Source organism: Dermacentor albipictus, chromosome 1 (genome assembly GCF_038994185.2).
Source record: "Dermacentor albipictus isolate Rhodes 1998 colony chromosome 1, USDA_Dalb.pri_finalv2, whole genome shotgun sequence".
NCBI lineage: Eukaryota > Metazoa > Arthropoda > Arachnida > Ixodida > Ixodidae > Dermacentor > Dermacentor albipictus.
Window position 1 is genome coordinate 82974812 of NC_091821.1, and position 11183 is coordinate 82985994.

General features: G+C 40.6%; 1 protein-coding gene across 3 annotated transcripts in view; it reads left to right on the forward strand.

The window, feature by feature from the left end:
* Window positions 1–10259, forward strand: part of pins (G-protein-signaling modulator pins) — a 101375-nt gene extending 91116 nt beyond the window's left edge. For 2 of the 3 annotated variants that reach the window (XM_065439155.2, XM_065439153.2), the window contains one exon: window positions 1315–10259. In XM_065439155.2, the coding sequence (XP_065295227.1) occupies window positions 1315–1593 (279 nt within the window). In that variant the 3' untranslated portion in view covers window positions 1594–10259. The remainder of the gene's footprint in view (window positions 1–1314) is intronic. The other variant, XM_065439154.2, reaches the window with a different exon arrangement.
* Window positions 10260–11183: the final 924 nt, after the last annotated feature.

Consider the following 11183-nt stretch of genomic DNA (forward strand, 5'->3'; position numbering starts at 1 on the left):
AGAATGTGCATATTTCCGCGTTAATGCAAATTACATGAGCTTGTAGCTGCTAAAGCACTCTTTTTGCTTGTCTTTTTCTTAAATTACAACATCAACAGTACCAGGAATGCCTCGCAAATCCTGGTTTAAAACAGCTTAGAAAATAGCCGGAGCACTTGCCACCCCATATGGCAGTCGTTTAAATCGAAAGAAATGCAAGTGAGTGTTCACTATTAAGAGCTCAAGCTGAAGTCGAAGGTAAGCATTGGAGAGATCTAGAAGTGTGAAAATTGTGCCTCCTACTATGGATGAAGAAATGTGCTCTGATAGAGGCAGTGGGTAATGATCGCAGTGGGTAATGATCCACCTCTATGTGCAGATTAAGTTATTCCGTAATCCCTGCAGATCGTTCCAGAATTGCCTTTCTTTGGCACAATTATTAGAGGTGTGGCCCACTCGCTGTGCTTCTCTCAATAATGACATCAGGTCATGTAATTCTTCAGCTTGTTCCGATATAAAGTGTGGAACTGGTCTACCCTTAACGAAAAAAGAAAAACAGGTGACGCATACTCCTCTAGAAGAATGCTTCCACTGAAGCCCAAGATTTTATAGTACCCTTTTTTCAAACACTTTGTGGCACTTTTTTCATTAGAGACTTTTCTGTCTGACTGCTGTACACTGGTAGAGTCTACTAGAATCTATTTTGAGGGGTGCGACTTCACCTCTCCGCTTGACATGTTTTGTGTTGCCAGTAGCAGCAGCGCTGCAGTCGCTAACTATTGAAGGTGCATCGCGGTAAAGCGTGTCTGGCGCTGGAGCACAGTTGGCCTGGAATGCATGCCTGGCATCTGACCAGATGCGTACTCCATACTGGCCATGGGTAGAAGTATGGTTTGCTAGGCACAATCAATTGCCAGTGATGACCATGCTGCTGCTACGAGCAGCACTTTGCACAACACGTGCGATAAGGCGAGGCGTGCACCAGCAGGTGCACTGCTCATATATTCTACTTCACTGTAACACTGGTACTTCTTCCAAGCAGTCCAACATTATTTTTGACACCCAGTTACATCCCAGAAGTGTTGGCACCCCCAAGCCTGATTCAAGCTGAGCTATTACACAGCAATGTGCCGCTGTGTTTCGTACTTATTATTTCTACAGCTCAATTAAATGTTACTCGTAGTTTCTCCTATTCTTTCTCTGGCTCCATTGTCTGTCTGTTTTCTTTGTGTAGTTGTAATTAACAAAGAAATCTTGCTCTTCAGATTCTTTTCTCGCTCGCCTCACAAAGGTATTATTTAATTGGCAACTAATGGTTGCACATTTTGCTAACAGGGCAGCCGGCTGGAGGACCAGCGCAGCAGCATGCCCACTCTGCAGCGTGCCCCAAGCGCTCCTGTGGTGCCAAGCTCACGATCGGCACCAACGGTGCCTGATGAGGACTTTTTCTCGCTCATCCTGCGCGTGCAGGCAGGCCGCATAGAGGACCAGCGCACCTCCTTCCGGCCCCCCGATGCCGCCCCAACCACTTCATCTGCCCCCGTCCGGGCCAGCCTCAAGGGCAGTCTCAAATCGGCCCTGCGGGGAAGCCGCCACTCCAAGTCCAAGCAGTGAAGGCAGAACATGTTGTTGGCCAAAGGGTCTTGCTCACAAGAGGCACGGTTTGCATGCACATGGAGTAGCCACGTGGTTCTCACTTTCCTGGGTAGGTGAAAGCTTGAGGCCTCTGATGAATTTGACACATTAAAGGTTTCTTAACTGGTCCACACAAATGTAAACCAACAGAAGGCAGTTGTGATCAAATGCCCTGGCAGGAAAAAATCGTTAGTGTTGGGTGCCACCAAAGACTCTTAGGTTTAGTTTGAGACTCAGTTTCAACTGTCCATAAACTCATTATATTGTATTGCATCTGGTGCATAGCATGCGAGGTTTATTGATGACATAGAGCAGTGCAGCAGTAGTTGTAGTTATAACTTTAAAATGTTTCACAGCACTGTTTCACAATGTTAACGCAGCTTTTTATTTATTTATTCAGCTTTGGAATGGCCACTATGCTACAGTGCCCATGCTTTCTGCCATTTTTGGTTGTGTGCAGTGGTAGTCCAGCAGTGCCATTGGCATAATTTGACCAATTTGTGTTTGCCTACGCGAGTTCGGATGCTCTAAGGGACATCAGTGAAATTAATTTGTATGACAGTGCAAGAATGAAAGCCCCCCCCCCCCCCCCCCTCACTTTACACTCATTGAATTACGAGATCAGCAGCACTTGTACAGTTGCGAGCAAAAGTTTGAGGACCAAAAGTGCCGTGTTTTTGCAGATGGGGCATTCCAGATAAAATCCAACGCACACTTACGTGCGCGCATTGGACCAATGCAATGCATTAAACCGATTGCGGGCTGCGGAGCTGTGCTTGTATATATATTAATTTTTTTTTGCTGATGCCGTGGTCTCCACAACTTTGCTCGAACCTGTACACATGCAGTTTCTGTGTAAAAGCAACTTTGGTTGGCATGCTGTTAAAACATGACTTGAATTGCTGACAATTCTATTTGTCAGTGCCAAGTTTGGGCAGCCTGCCTATTTTGATTAGATCGATATATTTGTAACTGAAAAATGCTGACACAATAGTGAATGTCATCCCAAAGGGAAAGCTTACCTGCAGTAACATAATGTTGATGCTTGCAATCTAGCTGGTGTTGCACAAAGGCAAATGCTGACATCTTCATGAAAAAATGTGCAGCTTTATCTTAATGTGTTGCAGCCAGAATGAAAAAAATGCAGCACTTTCGTAGCAGTTAGTGGGAAAATATGGCACCATTTCCCAAAGTCTGGGCATAGTTCTGTGACAGCAGGCAGGCCTCTTATTTATATTACAAAGATACCTCTTCATTAAATAATGTTTAGACATCAGTCATGGCTTTTGAGCATGACTATTCAGCCATGCTCAGAACATACCTTGACATTATTAGTAAATGCATGTGTACTTTGTGTTCCTCAGTTATGTCTCGTAATGCTCATGAATAATGTACAAGTTGGATAGAATTTTCAGCTCCCTTTGTGATGATTCTTCATCAATTTTATCATTTAAGAGATGAAAGTGGCACTCGCTGATGTAATCGCTGTGATGCTGTTTTGGGCTGAAAAATCCTGCTATTTCTGCTTTAGTATGTGAATATCTGATACAAAATCTTTCGTATTTGGGACTGCTTGGACCACCACTGATAATATGTCCTTAGCAGCATGTGTGTTCTTTTGTCAGTCAACAGCTCCACTGCTGTTTTAAAAAAAAAGTTAAAGCAGCTTCAAGTTTTTCCGACGCCACACATTTCACACTAGAAACTTGGATAGGCAATGTGCAAAACTCCACAAGCAGGCATCTCCGCACAACTTTTAACACCACTACTACAACAGTAGTGCTCATGCTCAAACCATTTGCAGAGCAAGGAATGTGTTTGAACATGTTACTTTCCTGCAGTCACTCATTGTGTGTGCCCCAGCTGGCTTTTTTTTTTTTTGAGCTTACAATGTTCATCTTAGTGTGATATTTGAGTTGTGTGTAGAAACCAGCTTGTGAACTTTGCATATCATCTACTGGGCAGTATAAAATGAGCTTTAAGCTAGCTGCTGATAGTAATTGTAGTACGTCTCCAGCTTGCATCCATAGTACCAGTTGCAGCCATGTCAAGCTTGAGCAATGGCCAGTGGCACCACGCATTGACACTTTGACAGTATGGATTATGGTTGCAAGCAATTTGGCAAAGTGTGGTATTTATACTATTTTTTAACACAGAAGTGGTGCACATTAATATTGTGTAAGATATCGTGTTTGTATGTATAGATCCTCCATGTCTGGTTGAAATGGTATGATGCTTTTCATTTTATTTATTTGCGCATTGGGCATAATGTATTCTACTTGCTTTTTTTACTGAAAGTAATTATAGTGCAAGTTTATTTACATCAACAATGGGCTAGCTATTGTAGTAAGCTTTTAGGTGTAAGAAGCACCTAAATAATTTTGATTTGTCCGTGAGTGTTTTTTTACACACAGAATATTAGCTTCTAAATTGATTATCAAAGTACTGCATAAGCATAATTATTCTGAGTGCTATATTTTGTTCCCAGTGCTAGATTTACTGCTAAGATAGTGGTATACTGATGTGATGATGTCACAGGTGTCATTAACAAACTGTGTGATCCCAAGTGTTCTGGCGAATGCCAAGTAGCCATTTTAATTTATTGTAACTCCACATTTCACTACACATCAACTTTTGTTGCCGGCTTGCTACAGCTACATGGTGTGGTTAAATATAATGCATTTGTGTTGTGATGTCTTTTTGATAATGTGTGATTACCATTGCCACAAACTGCACTTAATCAAGGTTACTATTAGTGTACTGACTCGACTCTTGAGCAACATTTCTGTGTGTTCTGCTAAATTTCATGTGCAACCTTTGCCACAGGTGTGCAGGCCACAGTGTATGCAGTGGGGTGCCTGTGGTGCTTTTGAGTTCTAGAGAGTAAGAAGGGCAGTTCATAACTTTAGAGCTTCAAGGTGCTGTGGATGCTACAAGATCCCCACTAGGTGGCCTGTGGCCTGTTTGCTCTTGACAGAGGTTGTGGCTTAAAAGCAAATGGCTAAATGTTCAGCTTGAACTTTTCTTTCTGACTGTACACAATGCTTGTAGTCCCTCTTGATTTTAAACTTGTTTAGCATATGGCAGTGCTGTGTGGTAGGAATGTGTCGGGTAGTTGGCAAAGGGTTGCAGAAACTTGACCAATGGAGCTGACCAAAGCTTGTTGCAAGTAAATGCGCTTTTTTCAGACATCCTCTCTAATGCACAGAAAATCAGTGAGACCAATGCCACAGCCTAGTAGCACAGTTATCACATTGCTATGAAGCATTGGCAGTATATATTTGCGACTTTCCTAGAGGTGTACAGCATCTTGTTACTTATGGAGGTCAGGAATTCCCCCTACATGTGTAATGCCGGTGTGCTAGTTAAAGTGTGACCTTGTGTGTAGTATCTTGCCCAAGAAAGAAACTTAATTCACCACCAACAATCTTATATGTAGTGAATTTCCTCTGGAGAGGATATTCAATTTTCATGTTACTGTGTCTAAACAGTGCCAGTACACCAAGCTGCCTGGCATTATAGAGCTAAACAGTGCAGCTGAACAGGTAGTGCATAATATTTCAAATACTTGCTTATTTGGGGCCAGAGCATTTGATAGATACTTTCTAGTTAAGAATATGGCTGTTTCTATATGTATTTGCACTGTTTCATACATGTAAATGCACAGTTAGTAGTGTGCAGAACAAGGGGCTGTACCATACAACCAGCAGGTACTCCTTCACTTGATTGCTCTTTTCCTTAAAAGCTTGTTTCTATTTGAGGCAGATCTGGCCCGTTCGTGTTGAATGTAGCTTCACATCCGTCATGTTGTTGCTAGGGGAGCAGACTTGTCTGACACAACTTTCTTTCCATTGGATTTGTGTTCAACCTGTCCTTGTCTTCGTAGACAGCATGCCAAGGCAGCAAGGCAGCATGTCTTTTCTCTTGAGCTGAGGCATTGATTTTTTGCTCTGAGATTAGCAGAACTGCAACATAAGGGGAAAGGAGTACAACTGCTGGTGAGGTGCCAAATGCCGACAGTGGTGTCAGAATCGTAAACACCTGATTAAATTTTCCCATGAGCTCTTGTTCTAAATCGAACCACAGTTTCACCTGGTTTAACCTGGAAAACCTGCTTAGAATGTTGTGACAATGTCTTTAGACCTCTTTTCATTTACTTTGCTCATAATGTTATCACTACTACTTTACTTGAAAAGCATACACAACATCTTCTGTTAGTTTTATTCTGTACCAGGATTTATTTTTCTGTTATTTAGGAAATGATGTTAAAATTTTTGTTTGCTTGTAAGACAAATATGCCAGGGTATAAATAAAAAAAAAACTTTTTTTTTTCTGAAACCATTTCTGCATTTGGTGGTTGGTTAATATAATGCCAAGTCTCCTATGATTCATCCTGCTGCTACCAAACCATATGGCAAGTCAATGCTTCATACAATGGCATAACGATGAAAGTGCCATCACAGCACATCTGTGGTGGCGTTGTAGAAAGGGTATGTTCTCCTATTCAAATAACCCCAAAACTATGTCAGCATCCTCTTGAAAATTAAAGGCCAAAGTTGGAATAAGACAAAGGAACAAAAATAATTATCTCGTAGGAAAGTGTGCACCTTTCTAACTGAATCTGAGATAGCCTTCTTGCTGAAGGTGTTTTCAGGGGATGTTTGTGGACTAACAGACAGCCAAAATATGTTTTTGCTGAGCCTTTGTTCCATCATGTTAGAGAGCAATCAGTATACATATTGTCTACACAGTTGTGTGTTGCCGTTGGAAAAAGTGAAGCAGAAAGTTTGGGTATGGGAAAAAAATTTGAATTAAAAAGTTTATTTTCATTTTCAGCCAAAGTAATGGTAGGAAGGCTATTGAAGCCCAATTGTAGAAAAAACGTCTTCCTTGCACTCATGCCAAAGCACCTGTGTCAGCACATTTTTATTAGTGTGAGCAGTTGTGAAAAGCTAATGGCATTGAGTCTCTTAATGACAGACAAGCATCATGTGACTGCAAGTCTACAATAAATGCAAGAGAAACAAAAACAGAAAAAGTTGCTAAAAAAGGGTATTTTTAAAGGAATGTGTCAGCTTCAGTGATTTCAAGAGTTAGAAATTGTGGAAATGTGTAGAATCGTGCTTGAAATAACTGTCACTTGTCATCGATACACATGTTAAAACCACTCATTCATTTGCCATTGCCTTTCTGAAGTTGGCATCATCGTTTATAAACTTTTGCTGTTCTTGAAGAGAGATTTAAGGATTGTGTCAATGTTACTTATTGGTTTGGCACTGTTTCAAAGATTCAGTATGTCTAGTTTCAGAGCCTTTGACAAAGCTAGGAACTTTAAAAAAATAAAAAGTAAAGGCCATGCTTTCTTGTCAAATAAGGTAGCAATACATCTAGATATTCCTTCTCCAGCAACCTGCAGCTTACTTAAGTGACATTTCCTTTATATATATATATATTTATTTTTCAGCAGTGGTTTGCTTTATTCTGTTTGAGATCATATTGACACTGGCCCATGCTGTTTTTTCCCTTGATGATGCCCTGACACCATGTGACAGGTTTTGCTGCACAACCATGACCATTGTGCAGATGTGTAAATGTTGGAATTTGTGCTTTGTGAACATTGAAACCAAATTCAAGTCCCCAGCTACTGCATGGAGCCAGCAAGAGAGAGATGTGCTTGGCAGCTTGTGTGATGAAGACAGCATTGTGCTGGTGAAGTGCAGGCCTTCAGTAGAGTGTCTGGCTTGTAGTTCTGAGCCCTAGGGCAGAATCGCCTGCCTTATCAAGTCTTTGAGGCAGCCTTGCCAGGCATGCTTCAGCAGGTACCTGAACTGCTTGTCTTTTAAGGTTTGTAAAGCGTCCCTGTGAGAAGGCGTTTTTGTCTGGCACATTTATGTCGTATCTTGGTGATGTAAGATGCCTGCTTCATGATAAAGTGCACACATGCCAGCCATCTGTTTTCCGCGAGTTAAGACCTCAAAGGTGTGGCTATCTGTCCTTCAGTGTACCTAAACGTATTGTGGAAACTGTTATGAATATGGAAGGTCAGGGTGGGTGTTGTCGAATTTGCATTTATAAAGCGCACACACAACACATATGCACATAAAGCTTGCAGTCCTGAACGAAGTAAATATTACTGAAAAACTGTGCACACCTCTAAGTCACTGCAAACAAGTATGCACTCAAGGATAGTTCTGCTGCTAGGAAGTGACCAACACCACAGCAATGAGGATATAAAGGCTAGATAGTTGTGAAAATCAAACCAAAGCTGTGCTTGAAATAGCAAGCTTCCATCACTTGAAGTCTGAGTGTTTTGTTGAAGCTACAGTGCCATTAGATGGGTTATGAAGCTCATAAACCTAATGCAAGCATCTTTTATGACTGATTACACTATGCTTTGAAAATGTGAAGCTTGTCAATAGGTTTTTTTTGTTGCACTGGCAACCTTTATCCTGTGTACAGTCATGGGAAAAAGAAAACTGAGTAGAAGAGTTCATAATGGTACTACAAAATCGAAAGATCATGCTCGAGGTGAGTAATGCATCCATGCAGTTAATTTGAACTTGCTATATGACATATTGTTTTTCATAGAATATAGCAATGACATTCACAAGCAAAGTGAAAGTCTTTTTTTTTTTTTAGTCAACTTGTTTTAGGTTTCATTAGCACAGCTAACAGACGTTGCTATTTCATTTCTTCACAGTACAGGGTAAATTATGTTAAGCGAGATTAACCAGAACATTATTCCAAAATATTTCAACTTTTTCTGGCATTTTTTTTCTTGCATGCGCAGTTGCATTTTCTTGAATGCACCAGAAGTTATTGTCGTGGTGCAAGTTTTTTGACACTACAATTTTCTTGTGATAGGGCAACATGCAACCAGGGTATAACATCGTATTCAGGTTCGATTTGCGTATTTTCTTTTTCCCATCGTTGGCTTGCGCACTGCAATTCCTCATCAGCTACTGTGTTTAAGGTATATCGAGAGGAAGTAAAAGAAAACTAAAAAATCCTGTATTATGCCAGCATAACAATGTTCCTCCATTTGTAAAAAAAAATGAATGCTATGAAAGATATTTGTATATTCAGGCAATATTGGTAAACTCTATATATATATATATATATATATATATATATATATATATATATAGTCAGCAGGTTATGCAGGTGAGTTTGCCAAATCCAGCTGCATCGAATGGTTCAACTTAAAATTCATGTAATTATACTTGTGAAGGTGTTTGTCATTATGCAACATTAAAAGACAACCGTTAAGATATAATATTATCATGGAGACTAGTGCTATTTAAAGCTGAAGGAAGTTTTGAGATCAAATAAAGTTTCCTGAACTAATGGCAGCAGAAAATATTGTTGCAAATAGAGTGACAATCTTGCACTTCCAAGCAACTTCCTTACATAGTGTTTGGTGAGCTGGGCACTTTTACGACCACTTGGCTGCTTAGCATCCTTTATATGCTAAGAAATTTTCGAAGGCATATATGAGTTTGTTTTATAAAAAAACAAAGAAGGAAAACACTTAGGAAATCTAAGAACAGCATGTGGTGTTGGGAGGGTAACTGGGAACTGAACAGGTTTTGCAGCTATGGCCAAGAGTCTGTGCAAGTTTCCTTCAGCCTAATGGAGGCTGTGCATCAGACCAATGTGTTGTTACACCAAGGCACTCTGTGTTGGCCAGTGTGTGTCCTTGCGTGTGTTGATTTGTGTGTATATAATATATACCTAAATATATGCGCTTGTACGTATCAGCCTGGGAGGCATTCATGTCCTAATGTCCCTGTGTGTTGTCATAGCCATGAATTGTGTTTACTTAAAAAATTCACTTAGTGTCCATCTCGTACAGGTGTCTCGTATATACATCATTATAAATATATAAAAATATAACCCAGCCACATATAGGAGCTCAGTAAAATTGTTCATGCTTCATGTAAAGTATATTTTTTAGAAAAAAAAGCAAGCCAAAACGTTACTAGTGGTCATCTTTTTATGCAGCCAGACTAGCGCAGACTGCATCCATTTAGCATTTACTGCTTGTTACGCAATCGTTGCATGAAGTGAACAGTTCATAGAACAAATGTTATTTCTTCCATGTTCAATATAGCACCTGCCAGTGAATAAGATGGGCTGGTTTATTTTTTTTCTCCCATTTTCCTTTGGATTGGAAAAGAGTAATTGTTGTAACGTGTTGGTTGTTCACTATGTGTAATCGTGTTGAGAAAGCCTGCTATGCTGAATGAAACTGTTGGTTCCTCCACAAGCAAATGTCATTTTCAAGAACTTCAACCTACTACAGTGTGCGAACTTTCATCCAGGAAAATGCATTTGTCAGGTGCCCATGTGTGCAAATGTTTGCACCATAGCTGTTGTTGCAACTGTCAGCAGTTCCCAGTGATAACATGAAACAATATTGTCTACTTGGAAACTGTCAGTAAACTGTAGACACTATGTTGTCAGCTGGTGAGGGAGCTGCCATTATCCCAAACTGAAATTCTTCCAAGCTACTACAGTGTGAACAATGTGAGTACCTGTATTCAACTGCCTTCATTATTTCTAGTGTTACCTAGGCATCGCAACAGCACTTCAGAATTGAACTGTAAGCTGCCCATACACATATGGAAATAAACTATATAAAAGTATAAGGTCTACTCATTTTGTGCATAGAGAAATAATTTCCTCATTACTAGAATGTTCAAAATTTATTGAGAGCCTTCTCATCTACTGAAGGCATAAACAGCCACCTGCAAGAGAACATTTCCCCCCTTGCATTTCAAACCCTTCACCAAACTAGTGAGCATGCTCCCGTTTCCTTTATAGTTGCATGTCCTCTAGAAACCACATCACAAAGGATAGCAAGCACCATCAGATGTTGCACAAGTTCAGTGTGAAATGTGAAGGAAGGCTTTCTCATTAGTATGTTTTATAGATTCCACGGGCTGTAGGAATGATGCTATGCAAAGCACTTTGCAGGTAGCTGGCTATCCAGTGTCGTTTGGGGTTCTGCAAATCAGTATTGCATGGACAAACATGCTTATGTAAGGCGAGTAGTGTGTGCGTGCGTGACGTGAATGCTATGCGCCGAAGATAACAGCCTCGTTACTCGGAAAATTGCAAATGGCTAAACAAGAATTACTGAAACTACAACACGGAGCTATAGCACCATACAAATGGCCCACTGGAAGTCAAGTTCACGACAAGCACTTGAAGAGGATCTTCGAGTATCCCTTCCCTCGGAACGAAGAAACGACATGTTAGAAATAAATTGAGATGCACACTCATAAAAATGAGAAAAGGACTGGAACGGGACATTTGTAGGGGGGGAGGGGGCTCTGTGATAGCAGTCTCATAAAACAAGATTTCAAGCTATTTAGTCGGGCACCATCTACTTTTCTAAGGAAAATTCAGATTCAGAAGATCTCGCAGCTGAAAGTTGGGACAGCAACAGGCTTGCCCATTAGAGCAGTATTAGAAATTCTGATTTCATGGCACCATGTACAGAAGTACAGAAGGTCAGCCATTTAACCAGTTCGTTATGGCCAGGTACCCCAACAAGGTGAACT